The following is a 26,739-nucleotide window of genomic DNA, read 5'->3' as shown; positions in this document are numbered from 1 at the left end:
CCCTCAGTGTCCACTAGACTATGGCGTGCACCCTGGCCTACACTCTGCATGTGGCTGCCTTCAGTGGAGACTGCCCTTACTTTAGACTGTCCTGGCTGGGGGAAAGGTGGTGGAGGGACAGGGAGGTACTCTGACCTGCTGGTGGCCATGCCATTGGTGGGCATGCATGTGTGCACAGGGTCGGGGACCACACAGGGGCCAAGGCCCCACAGCACTCAAGACTCCTACACCCTTTCCTCTGGAAGTGTAGTGTGCTGTCTTCTCCATGTACATATGTATGAGGGGAAAAGTCCAGGCCTGGAGACCAGCCACCTGCTCTCTATGGGGAAGGCCCTATCGGCCTCTGCTTCCTTCCCAGCAGGCAGCCTCCTGGCAGTGACAGTGACCCACTGACAAGCCCATGAAATAGTTGAGACTTTATTCTAATAGCTATAATTACAGTGCTTGTTGAAATGAAAACTGAAAACAAGTATACAAAACAGTTGATTACTAATTGTGTATTGAAAGCGGTAAGAGGTTCCACGACACCAAATAAACCAGTTCTGAGGTTTTCTCAAGATAAATTTAACAGCTCCAGCTTCTTCAGTGTTTATCAAAATACAAAAGAAAAAAAAGTAGAGGTCGTCTTTTTCGATGGCAAATCGGACCCTTGCAGGCTGAGGGAGGAAGCTACTTCACACATGGAGATGGGGTGCTCTGGGACTGGGTCTGGAGTGGGCCGACTCCCAGCTTGCAGACTCCTGCTGGCTAGACCCAGGCCTCCAGCCGGTACTCGGAGCAGGCGCCAGAACTGGGAACGCGGGCGGCTGCTAGGCCACAGGCCCATCAAGGATGAGGCCCTGCCCCGGCCCCTGCCAGCCCCTTGGTGACCGTGTGAGCACGAGTACAAGCACAAGGCTATGGAATGCAGGTGATCCACAGACAGGCGAGTCACGGGGGCTCTACTGTGACCATGCAGCGCGATGGTGGTTCGTTTGTCACCGTCTCTCCTGTTCCACAGGGGAACAGCTAGCTGATCTGATGGACCAAGCATTCAGGCGGTTACTGCAAAAACCTACACTAGGCATAGTCTCCCTTCTATGTGTTCAAGTGTTCTGCTTGTATTTTTAACAATTTTAAAAAATGCACTGAGTTCAGGTTAAAAACCAACCACCAAATGGATTCCGATACTGATCTACACCCACTGGCTCCTGGAGACCAGGTGCCCACATGTCCAAATCTCTTCTCAGTACTGACCGTAAGTTGATTCTCTTTACAATAAAAAAGCTGAGTAATATTGCATAGGAGTACCAGAAACTGCCTCAGTGGAAACAGAAACTATTTACATTAAATAAAAACCTGGCTGCAGGCTGCGTCTGCACACGCACAGCACGGTGCGGTGCGCACTGTGACCAACCCATGGAGACAGCTTCTGGCACTCAGGACCACAGGGTCGCACGTTTGCCACATGAGAGGAAAGCGGAGGGCGGAGAGGAGGAAGTGAGGGGGAAGGGGAGTTCTGGTTCACTTCTGGTTCCGGAGCTGATTGGACAGCCAGTCCAGTCCTTCATAGAGCCCGTCCCCGCTGGTGGCACAGGTGGCCTGAATGTACCAGTTCCTGTGGCGTAGCGAGTGCAGCCCCAGCTTGTCTGTGATTTCAGCAGCATTCATGGCATTGGGGAGGTCCTGAGGGGAAGGGTGGATCAGCAACAAGGGCCACCAGCAAGCTGTCCTCCCCCTCCCTGACCTGGGTGCCGTGAGGGAGGACCCTGCTGGCACCTACCTGCTTGTTGGCAAACACCAGGAGGACAGCATCCCGGAGCTCATCCTCCGCCAGCATCCGCATGAGCTCTTCACGGGCCTCATTGACACGCTCTCTGTCGTTGCTGTCCACCACGAAGATCAAGCCTGCAAGGGAGCCATGTGACTGCCTAAGCTCGACACCACCCACCCACCCACCCACCCCACAGGCCATGGCCCCAATCCCGAGATTACAGCTGTTCTTCCTGGCCTGGCTCTGTGGGGCCTTGACTTGCAGTTAGCAAGGCCATGGGACCTGAGCAGAGGCTAGGCCTTGGAAGGAGCCCGGTAGTAGAGGTCTACAACGAGGGCTGTCCCATTACCTTGGGTGTTCTGGAAGTAGTGGCGCCACAGCGGCCGGATCTTGTCCTGGCCACCCACATCCCACACAGTGAAGCTGATGTTCTTGTACTCCACAGTCTCCACGTTGAAACCTGGGGGCAGGGTTGCAGCTGAGGACCCTCTGCGCCTCCAACCAGGCCCAGCCCCACCCGGCCGCGGTCTCAGCTCAGCTTCTCACCTATGGTGGGGATGGTGGTCACGATCTCCCCCAGCTTCAGTTTGTACAGAATTGTCGTCTTTCCGGCAGCATCCAGGCCCACCATGAGGATGCGCATCTCTTTTTTGCCAAAAAGGCCCTTGAAGAGGTTTGCAAAGATATTCCCCATGCTTGTGGACAGGTGGAGGCGACACTGGCCAGAGACCTGGGGAAGCAAGGTATCCCAAGAATGTTTTGTGCTGCTAGTATGAACCCTGTGGCAAATCAACCTATCCACCCTGGACTCCTCGGTCCCTTCTAAAATCCCACAGAGGAATGAATGTGTAACACAAATGCCCTTCACCAAGGAACTTGAAGAGCCCACCTGGCCGCCTAGGTCCTGTGGCACAGAGCCTCCTCAATTCACTGGCCCTGCATTTAGCAAGCTGCAGGACTTAACCACATCCATGCTTGGGCACAATGGCTCATGTGCTGTCTGAAAACAGTGCTTTCTGGAGACATGTGAGACCTCTACATGAAATAGCTTTTCCAGTGTACCAGCAAGCAACAAGGAATCACACCTAGAGAACAGAGGGGGTGCGAGGGGGGGTGCTCCCAGCATTCCTGGGGTGCCCAGGAATGGAGAACACGTCACAGTGCAGACTCAGACCCAGTGTTTCTAAAATATCCTGACTGTAGTGCAGCCCAGAGCAAGCCCAAGAAGCACTGTGGCATCATGCCATCCATGCCAGGCAACCCAAAGAGCCAGGGCCCCATGAGGTACAATAAGAAGCCCCCACTACCCTTTGTGAAGAGTATGCATACAGGGCACACTCCTTCCTGCATGGGCTCACACGCTGACTCGTGTCCATCAACTAGCAGACCAGAAATGCTGGGCATCAATCACGTCAGCTATCACCAGTTCATCAGAGCCTGGTCTGAGGCTGACAGGGCCTCTGAAAATCAGACACTAGGCCCTGGTGTAACCATATGGTGGGCACTTTCATTCTGTCCAAACAGGGGCTTTCATCACTTTCTAAAATGATGAATGATAGAAAAGTCAGACTGCTAGCACCTAATTTTAAACATAACCAATGGAAGTCTTGTAGCCTTCAAAAAGTTATCAGTGTGCCTTCTGTGCTGCCATGACAGAAGATCACACACCAGGTGGTCTATCAATAATGAGGCCGTGGCCTGGGAGGGTGGATGTCTGATGGTGTTCTGTCCTCTGCAGGGAAGGAATCTGGTGTCTTCAGAGTTGTTAAGAACCACTCCCCAAGGCCCTTCTTTATGAGGCACTCATCTGTCCAGGAGGTTAGAGCCTTGTGAAACTACCTAACATTACTGTACTCAAGTCCAACTTCTCACAGACCAAATGGGGGGCATTCTGACCATAGCCTATATGCCAGCCAAGAGTATTTAGGAGTCACTCCTCCAGTGAACCTGCAGCAAGAGGCCTCCCGCCCAAGGCCCCACTCACTCCTCACCATCCCTCCTCTTCTAACATTACAACAAGGTGAATGCTATGCAGTAGCCTTCTAATGGGTTACCTCCAACTGCGGTCAATGCAGAGAAATCAAATCTCATTTCTTGATGCCTGGATGATCTGTATACATTTCCCCAGATGTGACCAGAGACCCAGTGCTTTCTGGACACGGTTCTTTCTCATTTCACAGTATCACATTCAAAACATTACACTAGGTCTCAAGTTATCATGGCCCTCTTTCTGGAGACAGCCAAGCTCCCAGGTACAGAGGACAAAGTTTCTGTAGAACATAGTAGATTATTTCCCAGTGTACCCTGAATTCACCATCCACTGGGGAGAAAAGGGAGACCCTTGAGACCCACACATTCCCCCTTCAAAGTCCTACTAATTAGGAATTAGGTAGGATAAACAGTCATTTCAGCACCAAAGGCCTCTTACATGCACACTTTGCTTGAGGCTCCCAGAAAAATGGTTACCAATATCCAGCCAGATGGAAAGTCTGAACATCTAGACCATGGATGGAATCCAGCAGTGCTTTTGTGGGGTGAGAGGCACCAGGGAAACACACAGAAGAGGTCACAAGACAGAACCTCCCAGAACACCCCACTGAATATAAGCACCATCCCCAAAAGCCTAGCCTAGCCCCTCACCTCTTCAAGAGTCTCAAATATAAGACTCCAACAAGCAAAGGGGGGGGGGATTTGGAGGAAAACAGGCAAGACAGGGAACATGTTCTTGTAAGAGAAAACAAAAGATTATTATTAAAAGATACAGTGTCCACAAAATAAGATACTGAAACAAAGGGGGAAAATGAGGCAATCTGTTCACACTACAAAAGTTCAAAATGAAAGCAGAACCAGACAAAAACAGATACAAAAGGAAAACCATTATAATCCAATGCTAGCACCTGAGAGGCTAACACAGAACCCAGAGTTTGAATACAGCTTAGGCCATAAAGGGGAAAAAGACAGGAAAGCAAGCACACTACAGAGACAAGGTTCCTTCATGCTCCAGACAGACATGCATGGCTGCCATACTGACAGAACCAGTGTACAACAGGCTCTTAAAATTCGGAGACTATAGCCAGCCTTTAATCTGTAATCCTACCAGCTACAGTAAGAATTTCAGCATCACAAGGCCTTACCTCTTATACACAGTTCCCATGCGGACCCTGGCACCAGGCAAAAGGAGGAGCCAAAGATGATAATGCAGAGGGGCAGGCAGCACTAGATGGACTGCAGCGTGAAGGACAGCCAAGAGGTATGTATGAGTAAAAACTCAAGCCTAATACAAGCAGGTGTGCACACAATCACTCTCTCAAAATGTATTCCAAACCAAACCAAATCAAGCAAACAAGTCAGGAAGCAACCCTGCTAAGCACGCCCATGTCCACACAACCTCGACAGTTAGTCGCTGCTGGGCACAGAAGCAGTAAAGGCCGTCCTCCCTCCCTCCCTTTCTTTTTTCTTCTTTTCCAGTCCTGGGGCTTGAACTCAGGGCCAGGGCATGGTCCCTGAGCTGCCTTTGCTCAAGGCTAGCACTCTACCATGTGAGCCACAGTGCCACTTCTGGCTTTTTCTGTGTATGTGGTACTGAGGAGTAGAACCCAGGTCTTCATGAATGCTAGGCAAGCACTCTATCACTGAGCCACATTCCCAGCACCACCATGCTCTTTTTTGTTGTTGGTCATGGGGCTTGAACTCTGGGCTTAGGCGCTGTCCCTGCGCTCTTCAGCTCAAGGATAACGCTCTACCACGTGAGCTACAGCACCACTTCGGTTTTCTGGTGGTTGTTTGGAGGTAAGAGTCTCAAGGACTTTCCTGCCCCAGCTGGCTTTGAACCACAATCCTCAGATCTCAGCCTCCTGAGTAGCTGGGATGACAGGCGTGAGCCACCAGTGCCCAGTACCATCCTCACTTTCTAAATCCACAAATCTCAAGTAGATGTCAATGGAGAAACAAGAAAAATCTACTGGTGGTGCTAGGGATACTGTGACAGAGGAATTCTTGGATGGCTTCCTTCATTTTTACATGCTGCAAAAACATGAACCAAAATATGCATAACTGAGGGGAAAGGGTTCTCAACTCCTACAGGGCCCCATACACAACAGCAGGGAAAACAGGGAGTAGCTACATGAGTACATCACTGCCTATAAAAGTCTGCTGGAAGCCGGGCACCGGTGGCTCACACCTGTAATCCTAACTACTCAGGAGGCTGAGATATGAGGATCGAGGTTCAAAGACAGCCCGGGCAGGAAAGACCACGAGACTCCTATCTACAATAAAAACCACTAGAACACCGGAAGTGGTGCTATAGCTCAGGTGGTAGAGCGCTCGCCTTGTGCTGAAGAGCTGAGGGACAGTGCCCAGGCCCAGAGTTCAAGCCCCATGACCGACAAAAAAAAAAAAAAAAAGTCTACTGGAGGGGCTGGGAAGGTGGCTCAGTGGTAGAGCACTAGCCTTAAGCTGAAATTGCTGAGTGACAGCACCCAGACCGAGTTCAATCCCCATGACAAAAAAAAAAAGTCCACTGGAGCCTGATGTAGTCTGGCAAGGGTGTCCCATCCCCTAATGTGCAGGTCTAGGCCACAGTCCCATAGACAGAAAGGCTGTGAAAAGCACAGTGACCACAGCCTAGCTCTCCAAAAGGCAGAATGGCCACACCATTTGGAGAGGGCCAGGATGGGATGAACCTCAATCAAGTCTCAGGTTAAGCCTACTAGCACCGAGGCCCACCCAGCAATCCAAAGTAGATGGTGGTCAGGGTTTCCAGCCTTGGCGCCTAGACTTCCAGTGGGTTCCAAGCACCACCTACTGTTTCAGCAACAGGCCCAAATCCAAGAGGACTCCATAGTGGTAGAAAAACCCAGTGGTACAACAGTGGATCCTAGCCTAACAGTGGCTCACCTTTCCTCCACCAGAATCCTGCGCAGAAGGTAAACCTGTTCTTCAGGTTCTGCCGCATTACTCTAGGAGGAAGCAGTGAAACTAGACTTCCCTAAGAGTCTTCTGTCTGTGTGGTCTGTGCCCCAACCACAGAGGGGTGCCTCAGGAAGGGTGACAAGCGTCCAGGTAAGGCCCGGCAGCAGGGTACTCAGACTTCACCTTGGGACAAGAAAGCTCCTTCAGGAAAACCGTGCGTGGTAAGAAGCAGGGCACCAGCGTGGGGTGGCCTTATCCTAGATGTTACCCTTCCTCCACAGGGCTCTGTGGGCCTTCCTGGGATACAGTCTCCATGATACCGGTCACTCGAGCTTAGTCCTCAAAATGTTAGTGCCAGTGTGACAGAATTTCTCTAGTAAGACACGTCTCCTGTTTCTAGCTGCTAACAGGGTCCTCGGTCCTTGGGAACAGGGTTCACACACATCCTACTTGAATGAGAAACTGATGACATTAAGGAGTTTCTTTGTTTTCCTGTTTTTTAGGTTTTATTATGAACAAATTCAGTACAGTGTAAATTAATGGACTTCTAAATTTACACTGATTTATACGTAGTAAATCAATAGCTCATAATTTCAGCTTTCATGTCTAACGAGAAAAATTAACTAATTTAAAGATATTCTGAGAGAACTTATGTATGGCAATATTTTGCCAAGCTGGGTGCTGGTTGCTTTTGCTACTAAGAGAGTTGAGATCTGAGGATCTCCATTCAAAGCCAGCCTAAGCAGACAAATACAGAGGATTTATCTCCAACTAGCCAGCAAAAAGCTAGAAATAGAGGTGTAGGTCAAGTGGTAGAGCACCAACTTCGAGTAATAGCGCCAATGGGGAATGAGAAGCTCTGAATTCAAGTGCAAATACTAGCACAAAACAAACACACAAAAAGCCAGGAGTGGTGAATGTCCATAATCTGATCTACTCAAGACATTAAGGTAAAAGAATTAAGCAGATGCACTTGGCTGGCCCATAATCCTAGTTAACTCAGGAAGCTGAGAGCTGAGGATCTCTGTTTGAAGCCAGCCTGGGCAGGAAAGTCCATGAGACTTTCATCTCCATTTAACCACCAAAAAGCCAGAAGTAGTGGTGCTGTGACTCAAGTGGTATACTACTAGCCTGGAGCAAAAAAGCTAAGAGAGGGCTAGGAAGGTGGTTCAGTGGTAGAGCATTTGCCTTGCATACATGAGACCCTGGGTTTGATTCCTCAGCACCACATAAGCAGAAAAAAAAAAAAGGCCGGAAGCAGCGCGGTGGCTCAAGTGGTAGAGTGCTAGCCTTGAGCTGAGGGACAGCGTCCAGGCCCAGAGTTCAGGCCCACGACCAGACCCCCCCCCCCAAAAAAAAAAGCTAAGGGATAATGCCCAAGCCCTCAGTTCAAGCTCCAGGACTGCACAAAAAAAAAAAAAAAAAAAAAGGTAAGTATTGTTATGAAGGTAGCAGGGCATCCAGACTATACAAGAAACACAAACACTAAAAGCAAAAAGACTGAGGGTGTGATTCAAGTAGCAGAGTGCTTGCCAACAATCACCTGAGTTCAAGCCCCAATACTGAGCGATTGAACTCAGAGCCTCATAGTCTCCATGGGCTTTTTTTTTTTTTTTTTGTCGGTCGTGGGGCTTGAACTCTGGGCCTGGGCGCTGTCCCTCAGCTCTTCAGCTCAAAGCGAGCACTCTACCACTTGAGCTACCGCGCCACTTCCGGTTTTCTGGTGGTTTATTGGAGATAGGAGTCTCGTGGTCTTTCCTGCCCGGGCTGTCTTTGAACCTCGATCCTCAGATCTCAGCCTCCTGAGTAGCTAGGATTACAGGCGTGAGCCACCAGTGCCCGGCTCCATGGGCTTTTTAAATTAATGGCTAGTACTCTACTACTTGAGCCATGCCTCCAGCCCAGAATTTTTTTGGTTAGAGATGAAATCTTGAAGACTTTTCTGCCAACAAAACATGATCCTCCAGGCCTCAGCTTCCTGAGAAGCTAGGATTACAGGCATGAACCCAAGCGTGGGGGGGGGGGGAGGGGGTGGGAAGGAGATGGTTTTTAAGCCAGGTTCTAGTAGCTCGCACTTGTAATCCTAGCAACTCAGGAGGTAAGATCTGAGGATCAGGGTTCAAAGGCAGCCCTGGCAGAAAAGTCAATGATACTCTTATCTCCAATAAACTACTCATAAAAGGCCAGAAGTGGCACCCAGGCCCAGAGCTCAAACCCCAAAACTGACTGGCAAAAAAAAAGATTCTTAGCAAAGAGCAATTGTTTCCCAACAGGGAAAAAAAGACACAAGATGCCCGGACTATCTTTTATGTAAAAGCCTTATTCCTTTCCAAAATAAAAGGTCTGTAACTTAAAGGACTCCTCTACTTTCATATGGGATTCAATTTACATGTTAACATCTGTGTACAGTTTTTTTGTGCTACATAGGATGGAGCTTGGTTACTCATAAAATCTCAGCTCATCATATGCAGCTCAGCCAAACATTTGACGCTTCTATGTTTGACATTTTTCTGCAACTATTTCCACTATGCTTTATCACTATTTCACAAAATCTAAGAGAAAAACAGAATGTGCTGATAATGGGAACCGACAGGCACACCTGAAAAGTGTAGGCCTCGGCCTGTGACAGAAGCATGACTCAACCAGCCTGTGCCTAGGGCTAGCCCACGACTCTGTGGATCCAATCAAGGGGCGAAGGAACATGACAGAGAACCCACAAGAGCACTCTAGAATTGCTCTCAAGGTGTCTCCAGGGACTCGTGAGGCACCAAAGGCAGTCTGCACAGATCTGAAGCCATAAAAGGCCCACCCCAAGTCTCAGGCTCGGCTCAGCCCTCACACACATCTGCTCTGCAGGCCGCCTCCTCAGAGGTGGTGTGTTAAGGCAGTGGCATTACCTACCAGATCTATTGTCAGTGAGGTGATGAGTGAAATTTAAATTCACTCTTTGCAAACCTATAACTTCAGATGAATTCTTAAGTTTGTGTGCTGACAAAAATGAGTTTCACTCATGTCAGCTGAGTTTTAGGTTTATAGTAACTGTTGTCAAAGAGCTTTGTCCACTAATTGCATTTTTGTATTTCTCCTTATTCATATTTTCTTTACTATTTTATTCATTTCACTGTATTTTTACTCACTGAACTCCTGGTCTAGGCACTGTCCCTGACCTTTTTTTGTTCAAGGCAATAGCTCTACCACTTGAGCCACAGCTCTACTTCCGGTTTTCTGGTGATTGAGATAAGAGTCTCACGGACCTTCCTGCCTAAGCTAGCTTCAAACTGCAATCCTCAGATCTCATTCTCCTGAGTAGCTAGGATTTCAGGCAAGAGCCACCAGCACCTGGCTTGTTACTATTTTTTAACTTAACTTCAAACAGCCCATGAAATCTAGGTGGGCAGTTCTTTGAATTGCATGACTTCTGATTGGAGCTATAAGAAGGAATTCAGGAGAAACGCAACTTTGGGACTTGTGGTGACTTGTTCTAGGGCACACGGCAGGAGCATCTTACTCCATATCTCTGCATACATCCTTGAGACAGATGCAGGTTGTTGTTCAAAGTCATGCTCTGTTCTTTCAGTAACAGAACTTGGATGTGTTACTGGACACAAGGGCCTTTTCGAATAAAACCCACACTTCCTTCCCTTCCCTTCTGTTGTCGGGGAGTCTGGGTCCTGCATCTGTGCAGCAGCAGAGCCTAGGCCCTAATGTTATCAAGACAATTTTTACCTGCAAATGTAAATTAAGTCTGGAATCCCACCAGTGGGGGAAAAAAGACCAACAAAAATCTGGGGCTGGTGGTGTACCTCTGAGCTACCTAGCCATGTGGGAGGTCATGGCTTGTTTCTACACACAAAGAAACACAAACAGGCATCCACCCCCAAATAAACTGAAATTGGCAAAAACCAGAGTAACTTCACAAAGATGCAGGTGAGAAAGTACCCAGACGTCAGGGGAGAGTGGCCCAGTCCAGCCCAGCACTGCACTATGGACCTTGTCACTAGTCTGGTCAGCAACCTTCATACCTCATCCACTCTGCAGGCCCAGGATCATCAGCATGGGGTCACTCTGGTATTTTCAGGGAAGTGCCCTGCTTACCCTGTGACCAGAACCTTGACTCTTTGGTAGGCCCCAGGCTGGTCCTTATCTTCTCAGACACATGGACAGTGTTCGTTCTGTAGTGGAATTATTCTCCACAGAAGATGGAACTTAACACCATGGAATGGAACTGAGAGAGGACAACTAAGACCATATTGCTCCTAATACACGTCACAAGCCTCATTAAGAGGCCTCTTGGCTGCAGTAATAATGACCTGCAAGGTCTCTGCCTTGGTGCTTTCAGAGAGGGGCAGGCCAAGTTATCTACCAATTTACTGCCCGTCCACACACCACCACTATGCTTGGGCTTAATAGGAACAGTCCTAGTAAACAAGACAAATTTCTCTTGTGAGGGAAATCACACCAATTTAGCTTTGCTAGCTCAACTATGTGCTTCCTTCAAAACACAATGAGCCTTCTTCCCTGCACAAGTATGGAGTTGAGGGACCCAGTGTCCTAGGGCCCCTTTCCCACCCTAGAACAGCTATTGGCTGGTGGTGCTTTCATAAAGTAAAACTCCCTGTGGATTTTCCTCAAACCACTCATAGACCTGCTTTTGGAAAGGAAGAGAAAAGTGTGTGTGGAAGAGGAGCTGTCAATAGGTTCCCTCAGCTCAGGATCATCACACCAGGTAGACACTCAGAGGGACAGGGACAGCTCCACCTCCAGTTCCAGAGAGCACTTGTCCTCACTGAACTTTGTGTTCTTCTGGACACGCTCCAGATCTCCGGCAGCCTGTGTCAGGAAAGCCTTCCTTTCAAATATTCATCTGTTAATATCTTGCCCCTGGTTTCCAGATACCTGCCCCCGCCCCACTCTCCCTTTCTCTGCAGGGTGAGGAGGTCCGACAGATGATGACCTCAGGCTTCCACCTCCAACTTCTCCACCCACCCTCTCAAACATGCAATACCCAAGCAACTTCCCCCAGTTCTTCATGCTAGAACTCTGAACGCTTCCCACCACTCCCTCCCCCTTTGCATTGCAACAGTCTAGTGCTTTGAGTCAACCTGACCAGCTGACACGCACAACTGTAGAAAACCCCATGAGGCTGCCCGAAAACTGTCACAAGGAGATAAAGGGAAGTGACTTCTACTGAAACTTGCATTTCAGTGCTGGCCCAGCCTCAAGAGAAGGTGGCTGGAGCGGTGCACTAACAAGGCTACTGAACCACTATGAGATGACATTTCCCCCTAGGAACAGAAAATAACTCTTGCTAAGTTTCTGAAGAGAACAAGACAGGATTGCTCCTGACTTGTAAGATAGTTGCTCAGAGCACCTGTTAAAACTGTACCCCAAAAAAGCTTACCCTTGTCACAGACAAGGGAGAACATCACAATATGAGCTTCCAGCGCCATCAAAGCTAACCAAATGCATTCCTGCTGCTGCCATCAAGTGTCAACGCTGCCACCCAACCTGCCAGGGCTCCCACAACATGTAAAGGACCTTTTCTAGGGACGACACAGCTGCTTCAGGGACCAAGGTCACTTGCTAGCAGGTATGTCACCCTCACGCGCTGTTCACAGGCAGCCTCCAAATCCACACTTCATACCCACCCACTTCAGGGTCCTTTCTCCAATTCTTTCAGACCACTGAGAAGCCTCTGGGTTCTCCCTTGTTCTATCATATCTCTGCTCCAGTGTCCCCTATCAGGAGACATTCTTGCCTTCTTGCACAGATGCTCCATCAGCAATGCAGCTTACGCATCACACTATGTGGGACCTCCTACCCCATCTTCTCCCACTACACTTCTCACAAGTGACTCATTATCAGAGGAGAAAGTGATAGCGAAAGAATATTTACCATGCTCTTGGTATCAAAAAGACCATATAAACCTGCAGATATACTATTTCTAAAGACAGTCTAGGCCGGGCACCTGTGGCTCACGCCTGTAATCCTAGCTACTCAGGAGGCTGAGATCTGAGGATCGTGGTTCAAAGCCAGCCTGGGCAGGAAAGTCCGTGAAACTCTTATCTCCAATAAACCACCAGAAAACCGGAAGTGGTGCTATAGCTCAAGTGGTAGAATGCTCACCTTGAGCTGAAGAGCTGAGGGACAGTGCCCAGGCCCAGAGTTCAAGTCCCACGACTGACCAAAAAAAAAAAAAAAAAAGAAAGAAAGAAAGAAAGAAAGAAAAAGACAGTCTACCAGGAAAAACCTTTTGGGTCAATAATGAACATGGCACCATTTTAAACTATACACAAGCATGGCTCAGCCTGAAAATTCTTGAGCCTGTAACAACGTGGAAACACACACACACTGAAACAAATCCCTGAAAGGAAAAATCCAACACCCCCACAGGTTCAAACACCAGGGGAGACAAGGTGTATGCCAACAGTAACAATACATTTCAGAAACGGGGTACTGGTGGCTCACACCTGTAATCCTATCCAGGATGAGATCTGAGGATCATGGTTCAAAGCCAGCAGAGGCAGTAAGATCCATGAAGTTCTTATCTCCAATTAACCACCAGAAAACTGGAATTGGTGCTATAGTTCAAAGTGTTGGAGTGCTAGTCATGAGCAAATGAGCTCAAGGATAGCACCCAGTCTGAGCAAGCCCCATGACTGACAAAATAAATTGCTCATTCCCAATAATTTTCAGAATCTGCTACCATACCAAAAGAAGAGAAATGCTATGAAGAAAGGTTGTAAATATTTAGATGTTGTAAAGAAAGGCTATAAAGGCTGCAAACATTTCGCGGAAAATTTCACCACCAAAAATGTTAAAAGATATGACATTTAAAATATAAGTGCGGTGCTGTGGCTCAAGTGGTAGACCGCTCGCCTTGAGCTGAAGAGCTGAGGGACAGCGCCCAAACCCAGAGTTCAAGTCCCACAACTGACAAAAAAAAAAAAAAAGAACATAATCTAAGTTAAAATATAATCTAGGGGCTGGGAAGGTAGCTCAGTGGTAGAGCGTTTGCCTTGCATGCATGAAGCCCTGGGTTCAATTCCTCAGCACCACATAAGCAGAAAAAGCCGGAAGTGATGCTGTACCTCAAGTGATAGAGCGAGTTCAGGCCCCAGGACTGGCCAAAAAAAAAAAGTGCCACTCTTTCCTGTCATTGATTACCAGTAGGCTGCCCTCTCTAAGTGAAAACTAAAAAACAGGATCAGTAGGTCAGTGGTGTCCTAAACAGGTAGCCTCACAACTCCTCTATACTTGTAGCAAGCTGGGGTTGACAGAACTCTAGGTGAACACCTAAGATCCTCCTGAGAATAAAGAACTTGGGTGTATCTGTATTAAGCTATACAACTAGTTTACCAACAAATCAAGCCATCTGACCCACCTGAGAATGCTGAACTACTTCCCAAAAGAGATACAGCTACCCAGGCGCTACAATGGCACCTCAAAGCATTTATAACTATCACAACAGGCATATATATTCTCAGGCATTTGCCTGAGAATCCCAATGCCCCCACTCACCCAAGCATCCATCCTTTGCCTCCTAGCAGGCAAGTTCAATTTTTCCTTTTTAGTACTATAGTTTGGATCTAAGGCAGGAGTTGGCATTATGCTCTCCACCCTTTTTTTGCTTTGTTTTTCAGGCAGTTTACTTTTTGCTCAGGACAGGCTTCAGCCAGAGGTCATCTTACCTGTATCTCCTTCGTGGCTAGGATCACAGGATCACAGAGGGGTATTACTAAGCCTCCTCCTTGCTTGAGTGAGATGGGGGAGGGTTATCTAGCTAACTTTCTGCTAGGGCTGGCTTCTCACTGCAATCTCTGCCCCCCAAGTAGCTGGGATTACAGGTATGAACCACAACACCCAGCCCTTAAATCTTGTTTGGCTATAGCACACACAAAATGACAAGTTCTTATCTAACTAAAGACCCCAACAAAAAGGATTTTTTATGCAGTTCTCCCAGCTACCTCTAACAGGTAAGCACTTTATTTCCTCTCACTGTCCTAATTTTACGAAGGCAAAAGGCCAAAGGGAGAGACTGTCCATGAGAGTACACAGGACACACCACGGAGGCCGCAGCAAGCTGAGGCCAGCTGGGGTCTGACCATCTGCTCAGTGGAAACCCGTATCTCTTGGAGGAATTTTCAGAAAAGCTTGGTAAGCAGAGCTTGTGACTAAGAGCAGATTTAAATCTACACAACAGTCCAACATTTAACTTGAAGAATCTGCAGGGGGGGGTGAGGGGGGGAGGGTGTTAGGAAGAATCGATCCACCTCTTTAACCACAGTTCGGTGCTATTCTATGAACTTGAACAACAAGTTTTTCTTGTTTGGTCTACTCTATGGTTAAATGACTTGGGGTCAACTCACAGTGTGGCCCATATTAACTTTACCTTTAAAAACAAAAGCCAAATGTCCTTCCCTGTACTTTCAAGCCCTGCCTGGTACAGGGTAGAGGCCACTGGGTAGGTGGAGATGGCCCAATACCCTCTCCACACAATATTGTGCAAGAAACACAGAGAATACCTTCACTATGATTTTTCTTCATGGCTGTACTCTATTTTGGAATTATTCCCTCTCCATTTTGCCTTTTTCTTCTCCCTCATTCCCCACTGACTATGTTTTTAAACCAGAACTGAGGAGCACAGAGCTAATGGCCTTGAACATATCAAACAAGCATTCTGCCACTGAGTTACATACAAAGCCCACATTTTTTTTTCTTTTATTCCACAATGAGTAGCTGTGAGGTGTTACCCACACCAATCGCCTTAAATATTTTGTGTGTGCACACACTCCACTCCGTTGCTAAGGCTTGAGCCGGAATACTAGACAAGTGCCTCACCACTGAGCTACACGCCCCCCCCCACTGGTCTGTTTACATCAACACCCCTTTTGTTATCTGCCTCAAGGGCAAGACACATTGCAGTGTTCCAGGAATTCAGTCTCATTTTCAACAAGATACCTGAGGACAAGTGACAGATGTCCCCCTGCCCAACAGTATTAAACAAAAAACCCTGTATAGCAAGAAGACAGCACACCTGTGGCCAACTAGACTTGTGGCCCGCACCTACACCATGCAACACCTTTCCATTTGGGGCTGGGTTAATAATACTGTTGGTGTCAAGCCCTCACAATCCTTGCTACCAGTGTTGCTGAGAACTCAGTTCCGCATGTTAGACACTGGTTCACAGCGAGGGACGCACACATCGCAGCGACCCACTAGTCACACACACACGCACACACACGCACAGCAGAAAACATCAGCTGGCAGGAAAAATTGTTCATCACTTGCTCGGAAACAAGAACTGCCAACTGACCGCTCGCGGGCTGAGCGGCTGCGGTGAGGCCCTCTCCACGGCGACTTCCAGGATCGCGCCAGGCAGCGGCTGCAGGCCGGCCCGGCCCGGCCCGCCCAGAGTCCCGGGACGGAGGGGGTCGGTGCTGCGGAGGCCCGGCGGCAGTGCGGCCCCGTGACCAACGCCGGTCGGGTTAAAGGCTCCGGCGCGCGGGAGCCGGCGTCCGCGGGAGGGACCGGCCCGGGAGGACGGGGCCGGCGGCCGCCGCGGCGCGGACCCCAGGCCCGTCCCCCGGGGCGCGGGGAGGGGCGGCCGCGCCGCGGGCCGTGCGCGGCGCCCCGCGCGGCCCCCTCGTCCGCCGGGAAGCCCTCGGGACCCGCGTGACCTTGACGCCGGCTCGGGCCGGCCCGCGCCTCAGTTTCCCCACCCCCGAGCCCGGGCCGTGCGCCGAGGCGCGGGCTCGCCCGTCCCCCGCTCGGGGCCCCGCGGCCCGGGCCCGCCGCCGCCGCCGCCCCCGCCGGGCACCGGGCAGCGAGCCTCGGGGCGGCGCCGAGCCGGGCGGGGGCTTCCGGGCCGCGGCGGCGGCGGCGGGCTGGCGGGAGAGGCCCGGGCCGCTGCGGGCGACTGCGGGGCGGAGGGGGTCGTGCGGCCCGACGCGGGCCTGGCCGCGCCGCCCGGGCCCCGGTCGCGCCCCGGAGCCCCCGCGAGCCCGCGGCCGCCCCGCCGGCGCAGCCCGCGGCCGCCGCGGCCGCTCGCCCCTCAGCCTCACCTCAGCAGCAGCCGCTCCCAGCCAGGCGTTGGTTTCGCTCCCACAAGATGGCGGCGCTGACGGCAGCCACGTCAGCGCCTGCGGCCGCGGCGCACGCCGGGAAAGGGGCGGGCACACCGGCTGGACCGCCCTCGGCCCGCTCCGCGCACGCGCACTGGCTCCAAGAGGGCCGCAGGGGAGGACCCGGAGAGGCCCCGCCCCCGGGCCCGCGCCGGTCCCCGGAGGGGCGCCCGGGTGGGCGTGGCCTCCGGGTGGGCGGGCGCGCGCACGTGCCTCGGCGGGTCGTCCCGCCCGTGGCCCCGACGCGGAGCCCGAGGCCCGTCCCGGTTCTGCGAGCCCCGGGCGCGGCAGTCGGGAGGCGGAGGACCGTCAGCCCGGGAGCGTACGGCGTCCCCCGCGGGGTCCCAAGGGCCGGGTCCCCGCCGTGCCCGACCCCCGAGGAGCCCGGGGCCGCTCAGTCAGAGCGCTCGGGATGGAGGTCGGGCGCCGGCCCGCAGCCAGGGGCCGCCTGGCCGGCCCGACGGGGGCGGGAGGCCGCGGGGAGCCGGAGGGGAGGCCGCGGGGAGCCGGAGGGGAGGCCGCGGGGAGCCGGAGGGGAGGCCGCGGGGAGCCGGGGGGGAGGCCAGGCCGGAGGGGAGGCCGCGGGGAGCCGGAGGGGAGGCCGCGGGGAGCCGGAGGGGAGGCCGCGGGGAGCCGGAGGGGAGGCCGCGGGGAGCCGGAGGGGAGGCCAGGCCGGAGGGGAGGCCGCGGGGAACCGGAGGGGAGGCCAGGCCGGAGGGGAGGCCGCGGGGAACCGGAGGGGAGGCCGCGGGGAGCCGCAGGGGAGGCCGCGGGGAGCCGCAGGGGAGGCCGCGGGGAGCCGGAGGGGAGGCCGCGGGGAGCCGGAGGGGAGGCCGCGGGGAGCCGCAGGGGAGGCCGCGGGGAGCCGGAGGGGAGGCCGCGGGGAGCCGGAGGGGAGGCCGCGGGGAGCCGGAGGGGAGGCCGGGCCGGAGGGGAGGCCGCGGGGAACCGGAGGGGAGGCCGCGGGGAGCCGCAGGGGAGGCCGGGCCGGAGGGGAGGCCGCGGGGAGCCGGAGGGGAGGCCGCGGGGAGCCGGAGGGGAGGCCGCGGGGAGCCGGAGGGGAGGCCGGGCCGGAGGGGAGGCCGCGGGGAACCGGAGGGGAGGCCGCGGGGAGCCGCAGGGGAGGCCGGGCCGGAGGGGAGGCCGCGGGGAGCCGCAGGGGAGGCCGGGCCGGAGGGGAGGCCGCGGGGAGCCGCAGGGGAGGCCGGGCCGGAGGGGAGGCCGCGGGGAGCCGGAGGGGAGGCCGCGGGGAGCCGCAGGGGAGGCCGGGCCGGAGGGGAGGCCGCGGGGAGCCGCAGGGGAGGCCGGGCCGGAGGGGAGGCCGCGGGGAGCCGGAGGGGAGGCCGGGCCGGAGGGGAGGCCGCGGGGAGCCGGAGGGGAGGCCGCGGGGAGCCGGAGGGGAGGCCAGGCCGGAGGGGAGGCCGCGGGGAACCGGAGGGGAGGCCGCGGGGAGCCGGAGGGGAGGCCGCGGGGAGCCGGAGGGGAGGCCGGGCCGGAGGGGAGGCCGCGGGGAGCCGCAGGGGAGGCCGGGCCGGAGGGGAGGCCGCGGGGAGCCGCAGGGGAGGCCGCGGGGAGCCGCAGGGGAGGCCGGGCCGGAGCGGAGGCCGCGGGGAGCCGGAGGGGAGGCCGCGGGGAGCCGGAGGGGAGGCCGCGGGGAGCCGGAGGGGAGGCTGCGGGGAGCCGCAGGGGAGGCCGGGCCGCAGGGGAGGCCGCGGGGAGCCGGAGGGGAGGCCGCGGGGAGCCGGAGGGGAGGCCGCGGGGAGCCGGAGGGGAGGCTGCGGGGAGCCGCAGGGGAGGCCGGGCCGCAGGGGAGGCCGCGGGGAGCCGCAGGGGAGGCCGCGGGGAGCCGCAGGGGAGGCCGCGGGGAGCGGGGGGGGGGGGGGGGGGGGGAGGCCGCGGGGAGCCGGAGGGGAGGCCCGGCCGTCCGGGCCCTCCGAGCCCACCCCCGCGGGACGTAAGCGGGGTCCCCTTGCGAGCCTGGGCGCTGGGCCTGGACAGCGGAGGCAGCACCGTCTCCGGACAAGGGCCTCGCGGGCCCGGGACGGGCGCCTGGACTGCCAGGCTCCCAGAAGAGGCGCGATCCACCGTCCCTGCTCGTGGCTGCACTCCTCCAGGAGGGCGGTCTGCGTGGAGGTTATTCTCGTACCTGGAAACACATGTTCACGTAAGCAAAAGGCAGAACAGGCCTGTGAGCTCTTCCATGGCCCCCGTGGCCCCAGACCTTCCAGACGACCAGACCTTCCCAGGAGGGCAGCGATCCAACCTCAGAAGGCCGTGTCTGCAGGAGATGGTCCAGAGGTTGGACGGATCTGACATTATAGGTTATCTATAGATACTGAAATCACACTGTACCCTCTCTCAGTCATGTACCCTATGTAAATTATTGGGCTGGGAAGGTGGCTCAGTGGTAGAGTGCTGGCCTAGCATGCATGAAGCCCTGGGTTTGATTCCTCAGCACCACATACGCAGAAAAAGCCTGGAGTTGTGCTGTGGCTCAAGTGGTAGAGTGCTAGCCTTGAGCACAGAGAGACTCAGGGACAGAGAGCCCAGGCCAGGAGTCCAGGCCCCAGGACTGGCAAACAAAAAACAAAACAAAAAAACTATTATATTCAATAAATTATTTAATTAGTGGTTAAATGTGAACTGGGCTATGTTGATAAATCCCAAGCCTTTATCAAGTCCTAGGTAGGCTAAGGCTCCAGTAAAAAATGATCATATTGTATGTCCTAATGCAAATTCTCTTTAAAGAGTTTACTTAGCAAAAGAAAAAAATCTGTATCTTATGAGACCAAGACTCAAACTCAGTTCTCATTGGTTGTCACTCTACCACCTGAGCCTTAAGATACAGTTTGAACAACAATAAAGTAAGATATTGCTGGGTGTAGTGGCTCATATTGGTAATCCTAACTATTTAGGAGGTGATGTTTGGGAGTATTGCAATTCAACATCAGCCCTGGCAGAAAAATTTACAAGCTCCCTCATCTCAACCGATAAAGCTGGGCCTGATGGTAGCATGCCTGTCATTTCAGCTGTATAGAAAGCATAAACAAGAAGGCCAATGTGCTTGGAAAATCAAGACCCTAGCCCCAAAATAAAGCAAAAAGGACTGGGCATAGAGTGCCTGTCTAGCAAGCACAAAGCCCTGAGTTCAAACCGCAACATCACAACAACAACAACAAAAAACAGACTGCTGGTTTAAGCAATACACCCTCTAAAAAAAAAGAAAGAAAGAAATATACCTTCTGGTAGACACTGGTGGCTCATGTCTGTAATCCCAGCTACTCAGGAGGCTGAGACCCAGGGGAACACAGTTTGAAGCCACCTCATACAGCAAATTCCACTAGACTCATTTCCAAACTAACAAGCAGAAATCTGGGCTGGAGCTGGGTGCTGGTGGCTCACACCTGCAATCCCAGCTACTCAGGAGGCTGAGATCTGAGGATGGAGGCTCAAAGCCAACATGGGCAGGAAAGTCCATGAGTCCAATGAAACTCCAGAAAACCGGAAGCAGCACTGTGGCTCAAGTAGTAGAGCACTAGCCTTGAGCTGAAGAGCTGAGGGACAGTGCCCAGGCCCAGAGTTCAAGCCCCACGAACAACAAGAACAACAACAAAATCTGGGCTGGAGGTGGGACTCAAAGGCAGAGCATTCATTATCTGACCAAGCAAGCTCCAGGCATTGAGTTCAAACTCTGGAATCAGAAAGAAAAAAAAGAAAGAAATTTATCTTTGTTTTGTGCTTCTGGTCTGGGACCCAACCTTAGTAAGAGAGAGAGACAAGTGGACGAGCTTGGGGACGTTACCGGCCCGGAAGCAACGGAGCAGTTTAGTTACCTGAGGAAAGAAGCCTGGGGACTCATTGTCTTTTCCTCCGTGTGACCGGGGCTGACCAACTCTGACCAGCAGGGGGCGAGAGGAGCTTGCTGGAGAGAGGTGTGGAGCTCCCGGCGGATCTAAGCTGGGCTGGGGCTGGGCCTGAGCTCTTCCTCTGGAGCCTGTCTCTGAGGACCAGGTCAGGCAGTCATGCCACTCAGGCAGGCCTCTTGGGGAAGGTGTCTGGAAGGACAGATGGATGCCTAGAACTAAGGGGCAGAGGCAGGAGTGCCCAGTGGGAGTCCCGCACGGAAATGGTTGCCTCTTGGGGGATCCCCCCTCACCCCTGTGCGCTGTGTGCAGCCTCTGCAGTCCGTCTGTGAGATGAGCAGAATCCACGAGGATTCTGGGCTTGAGCCCACTGGAGCTCAGTGGCCCACACCAGCCTGTGGCCAGCACTTTGATGTCCTCTTGAGACTTGGCATTGTGGTGTCTTTGAAGGCTGCTACATTCCCTAGGATACCTGTCCTGACAGAAGGCACTACTGCACCGGTGTGGGTGGGAGATGGGGGCTCCCAGCCCCCCCATCCAGCCAGAGTGCACCTTTCTGGGGTTTTCTGTCCCACTCTGCCTTTCCAGGAGGCTCTGAGCAGACAACTACACAATGGCCAAGAAAGATCTAACTTAGCAATGGCTTCAAGGTGGTTCTGTGTAGCATCAGAAGGAAGTACAGTACAATCATCATCAGGACCTCTTGGACCCAGTGTAGGAAGAATTTTATTCCTTTAAGTACTTCCTTGGAGGGGGGAGGGGAAGACCCCACCTTTCCCCATTTCTGCCCACTCCCTTCTCCAGGCCACATAGATTGGGAAATAACCATTTGGTCATTGTTCTGTTTCCTGTGGTACAGTTCCTAGAGTGAGAATCTCTGGATCTCTAGCACATTTGTATGCTAACAAGTTATTGCAGGCTGGTTGCCCTAAGTAGCTTCAGGATGGGGTTGATTTACTGGAAGGCTAAGATAGGATCAAAGGATTGAGACTTTCTGCTTCACCTACAGCTTCCAGGGATGGGCTGGGCCCTAAACTCCAGGAGATCACCAGTGGCCCGGGGCTTAATCAGCCACCTTCCCTAATGTAGCCTCCCTAGAAATAGCTTCTTAGGTAAAGAGGTGGCAGTTCCTGAAGGGCAGTGCTCGGATGGCAAGGCAGTTCCAGCCCCTTCCTAATTCCTGGCTCCTTTGCATCCCTTGCAATACCCTTTATGATAAACAAGTAAAGTTGGTGTTTCCCTGTGCACTCTGAGTCACTGGAGAAAATGAATCCAATCCAAGAAGGAGTTCTGGGATTCCTGATTTATACCTGGTCTGTCAGAGGCCCAGGAAGACAGCCTAATGTCTGATCCCTGATCTGGACCCTTTTAGGAACAGACAGAAAGTGCCAAAGGCAGAATGAAACGAGGTCATTCAGGGTGTTCACGCTTGCAGGGCTGACTGCTGGGTGGTGAGGTCTCGCCACAGTTTAGGACCATACCAGTCTCTTTCCAATAGACGTATGCCTCCAGCCTGGCTTCTCTGCCCTGGCTAGGTTTCAAACCACTGTCCTCTAGATCTCGGCCACCTGAGCAACTAGGATTATAGGCATGACCTCTGTGACCTGGTTTTTAAGATTTGTGTTTTGTGTGTGTCAGTATTGGGGCTTGAACTCAAGACCTAGGTGCTCTTTTGTAGCTGTTTTCCTTTCAAGGCTGGTGGAAGTGGAGCCACAGCTCTACTTCTAGAATTTTTGAGGGTTTTTTTGTTTTTTGTTTTAGTCGGTCATGGGGCTTGAACTCTGGGCTTGGGCGCTGTCCCTGCGCACTTCAGCTCAAGGCAAGCGCTCTACCACTTGAGCCACAGTGCCACTTCTGGTTTTCTAGTGGTTTGTTGGAGATAAGAGTCTCAAGGACCTTCTTGCCGGAGCTGGCTTTGAACCGTGATCCTCAGATCTCAGCCTCCTGAGTAGCTAGGATTATAGGCGTGAGCCACAGGCGCTCAGCTACTTCTAGAGTTTTGGAGGTAAGAGTTTCAGACGTTCTACTCTGAACTGGCTTGGAACTGTGAGCCTCAGATCTCAGCCTCAGCACTACTGGTGTGAGCCACCAGTGCCAGACCTCTGGTACCTTTTAAGCATCTTGTTTCTCCACGTGCCCTAGCCTGTTTTCCATCTCATAGTCCAGCCCTTGGTCCCACAGGGAACATGGCCCCTCAGGTGGGCAGGGTTCTACTTGGAGGGCGATGTCTCGGGATGGGTTGCCCCACCAGCTCTGCTAACTCTGCTTTGCGTCAGCACAGCAGTCCATGAGGCAAGGGAGGGATCTCCGTCCTTCATCTCAGGGGACAGGTTCATCGTGAGGTGAGAGCCCACCAGCACCGGGGGCTGTGGTGTTTTCATCTTAACTGGCAATAATAATGAACAACTGTACGTTTTCAGGGGTAAGTGTGATGATCTGGGAGTGATTAGGTAGGGCGTCAGGCATCCACCATTCCTGTTTTAGGGGCCTTCAAGTTCCTCTCCTGGGTTTTTTTCTTTACTGTGAAAATACTGTACAGAGGGGTTACAATTACATGGGCAAATAATGAGTACATTTCTTATCAAGCATTGTAGCCTCCTCTGTTTCCCCTTCCCATCCCATCCTCCCCCCCCCATTTCCCCCACCTCCCTTGGGTGTTTTTTTTTGTTTTTTGTTTGGTTGGTTTTGGGTTTTTTTTTTTCTTTTCGCTTATGTGGTGCTGAGGAATCGAACCCAGGGCCTCAGGCATGCAAGGCAAGCGCTCTACCACTGAGCCACCTTCCCAGCCCTGGTTTTGGTTTTTTGGTGCTGATTCTAGCACTTGAACTCTGACCCGGGGCGCTGTCTATGAGCTTCTTTTGCTCAAGGCTAGTACTCAACCACTTGAGCCACAGCTCCACTTTGGACTTTTTCTGTGCTTAGAGATAAGAGTTTCCTAGACTTTTCTGCCCAGGTTGGCTTTGAACTCAGATCTCGGCCTCCTGAGTAGTTAGTATTTCAGGCATGAGCCCCAGTGCCCGGCTCTCCTAGGTCTTTGTGAAGTGTGTAATAATCTGCAGTGCCCCATTACCCCCCCTGCTGTGGAGAACCAGAGCTGTCCCTCCCGTCAGGTCTGTTCTGTATCCCTGTTATCCAGCCTCCCCCGAGAACACTGTGACCAATAATTTACTTTCCTGGGAGGTCAATTTTTAGCTTCCTCATCAGGAAAGACATTTGTTTTTCTATATCTGGCTTCTCTCACTTAACATAATATTCTCCAGTTTTATGTACATGGCCGCAGACAACAACAAGATTTCGTCTTTGCCTTCTTTCCGGCTGAATATTAGAACCCGTGATCTCTGTGTCTGATAGAAATCTCAGGCTTTTGGGGGTCAAATAGTCCATGCTCAACTGAAACTGATGCCTGTTTTATCATTTTGTATGCTAAAAAACACAAAAACCACAAGTGTTTCAACCATTTTCTCAAACTAGAATGGTAAGATGGACTTTATGTAGGGCCATCAAATCACGCCGGGTGGCAGGCACGACTTGGATGCGTGTTGCACAGGAGGGAGAAACGGGGGCTCCCTTTGCATTGGTAGCCATCTTTAAATGGCATTAGTGCATTCACAGAGCCCTGCAGTCCTCTCCACTGTCGCTCTTCAGAACTTTCTGGAACTTTATTCTCATTAAACACTCTTGCTCATCCTCTCTTATCTTTAGGCACTCACTTACTCTACTCTCTGTCTCTATGAATTTGACAACTCTAGGAACCCTACTATTTCTCTCTCTCACTCTCTCTCTCTCTTTTTCTTTGGTTGGTCATGGGTTTAAACTCAGGGCCTGGGCGCTGTCCCTGAGCTGCTTTTGCTTGAAAGATGGCTCCACTTCTGGTTTTCTGGTAGTAAATTGGAGATAAGTCTCACAAACTTTCTTGCTTGGGCTGACTTTGAATCATGTTCCCCAGGGCTCAGCTTCCTGGGTAGCTGGCACTGCAGGCATGTACCACCAATGCCCAGCTTCTATTTGTCACTCAATGCTGGCTTTTTTCCCCACTGAACATAATGTTCTCAAGATTTATATTTATGTAGCATGTGTCAGAATTCATTCCTTTTTAAGGTCGAATAATATTCCATTGGACCATACTTTGTTTTTCCCATTCACCCATTTCTCAACATGTGGGTTGTGTCCACCTTTTGGCTATGGTGAATAATGCTGTCATGACAATGAGTTAGGAGTGTATAAATGTCTCTTGAAGAACCAGCTTTCATCTTTTTTAGGCATTTATCCCAAAGTGGAATTGCTTAATCATAAGCTATTTCTATTTAAACCAGTTTTTAAGGTACTGGGGTTTGAACTCAGGACCTAGTTTTTGTTAGGCAGGTGCTCTACCACATGGGCATTTGCTGTCAGCCCATCAATTTTTTTGGGGGGGGGGTCAGTCGTGGAGCCTAAGCTCTTGGCCTGGGCGCTGTCCCTCAGCTCCTCAGCTCAAGGCTAGTGCTCTACCACTTGAGCCACAGCGCCACTTCCGGCTTTTTTCTTTTTGCTTATGTGTTGCTGAGGAATCGAACCCAGGGCCTCAGGCATGCTAGGCAAGTGGGCTACCACTGAGCCACCTTCCCAGCCCAAGCCCATCAATCTTTGTGTGTGCCAGTACTGTGGCTTGAACTTAGGGCCTTGAGGGTTAGCTTGGCTTTTACACTGAAGGTTGGTACTTTACCACTGGAGCTACAGCTCCACCTCTGGCTACCTGGAGAGAAGTCTTTCCCAGACTTTGCAGCTTGGACTGGCTTCAAACTTCAATCCTCAGAGCTCAGCCTCGAGTAGCTAGGATTACCAGCCTGAGAAACTGTCACTGGCTTAAATCATTTAAAAAATTATTTGAAGAACTATCATACTGTTTTTATTTTCATGCCCATCAACATTGTTCAAGGAGTCCAGCTTCTGCACATGTTATATTCCACACTGGTTATATTCTGCTTGCTTCATTGTTTTATTTTTGGGATAGTCTCATTATGTACTCAAGCCAGCGACAGTTTCATAATCATCCTGCATCAGCCTCCTGAGATGACGAATGTAAGCTATTCTGCTCACATGCTTGTTGCTGTTTTTTTTCAATACCAGCCATCATAATGGACGCTTATAAGATGGTATCACTGGTGGTCTTGATGTGCATTGCTTGGGTAGCTAATTATGTTGAACATCTCTCATGGATTTTTGGTCATCTATATGTTCTCTTGGGAGAACTATCTATTTTCCTTCTTATTCTTGCTTGTGGGTCCCTCTCCCTCCCCCTCCCTCCATGCCCTAGCTCCTCAGCCCTCCTCTCTCCCCTGCCCAGAGCCTTGACATTACTGTTCCTTCTTCCAGGTGAGCTTCTTCCCTTCCTTCTGTAGTTCCTGCTTCTTGTTTTCATGGCTAGAACAGCCTCCCTAGCTTCTCCCAGCCCTTCACTCTGCTGGATTCCATTGTACAGGCACATTTGAAGTGTTTGTTTTATTTTTTTGGCTGCCTTTAAAGTGGACATACCACAGATGCCAGGGACTATGTGCTTCTTGAGCAAGCAGGTAGATGATTGCTCTGGGGCAGGTGAAAAATGAGCAGAACCTGACCGAACGAGGTAGCCACCTAGGCTGGAGGAGACAGCTGTCAAGCCCCAGACGGGCAGGCCGGCTGAGGCCTGGTGTCACCCTGAACAGCACTTCCAAGGAGCAGGCTTCCGCAGGAGGCGTCAGGAGGGGGCGCTCCTGCCCAGCCGCTGCGCCTCCACCGAAACCCGCCCGTCTGACCCTTCGGGGCCTTGGCATCCTGTACTTAATTGGGGCCTTCCGGAACAGCCAGCAGAGGTTAATTAAAAAGCCCAGCACCTGCCAGCCCAGCCCCACCCTCAGCGCCCGGGCCAGAGTCTGGGCCGGGTGTGGGCCCCTCCACGGCCCCTCGGGCCTGCACTGGCCACCAGGGCAGTCACCCCGGCCTGGAGCTGCCCCTGAGCCTGGATGTTCATGTGGTCCTTGACTTTAAGCTGGCTAGCCCCCTCTGGTCCCAAATGAGGCCACTGTCCTCCGATGTCCAATACTTTGTCTCCACTGGCAGGGTTGTCTCTGGG

At 52.4% G+C, this 26,739-nt stretch overlaps 1 protein-coding gene across 2 annotated transcripts; it reads right to left on the bottom strand.

Annotated features, from left to right (window-relative positions):
• Positions 1 to 388: 388 nt before the first annotated feature.
• LOC138810734 (ADP-ribosylation factor 1) lies at positions 389 to 16,803 on the bottom strand. Of its 2 annotated transcripts, none has more exons than XM_069997927.1 (5): positions 16,729 to 16,803; positions 2,300 to 2,483; positions 2,103 to 2,213; positions 1,763 to 1,887; positions 389 to 1,665 (listed from the first exon to the last, which is right to left on the bottom strand). In XM_069997927.1, the coding sequence occupies exons 2-5, from the start codon at positions 2,445 to 2,447 to the stop codon at positions 1,504 to 1,506; spliced, it is 546 nt and encodes a 181-aa protein (XP_069854028.1). In that variant the 5' UTR covers positions 2,448 to 2,483; positions 16,729 to 16,803; the 3' UTR covers positions 389 to 1,503. The 2 variants fall into 2 exon arrangements, with proteins under 2 accessions (XP_069854028.1, XP_069854029.1); XM_069997928.1 differs by lacking the exon at positions 16,729 to 16,803 and adding an exon at positions 15,981 to 16,069.
• Between the last annotated feature and the right edge of the window lie 9,936 nt (positions 16,804 to 26,739).

This window comes from Dipodomys merriami, unplaced genomic scaffold, assembly GCF_024711535.1.
Source record: "Dipodomys merriami isolate MVZ:Mamm:240054 unplaced genomic scaffold, mDipMer1.0.p SCAF_508, whole genome shotgun sequence".
NCBI classification, from domain to species: domain Eukaryota; kingdom Metazoa; phylum Chordata; class Mammalia; order Rodentia; family Heteromyidae; genus Dipodomys; species Dipodomys merriami.
The sequence above is the reverse complement of the archived record's forward strand: the minus strand, read 5'-3'. Positions and strand labels throughout refer to the sequence as shown.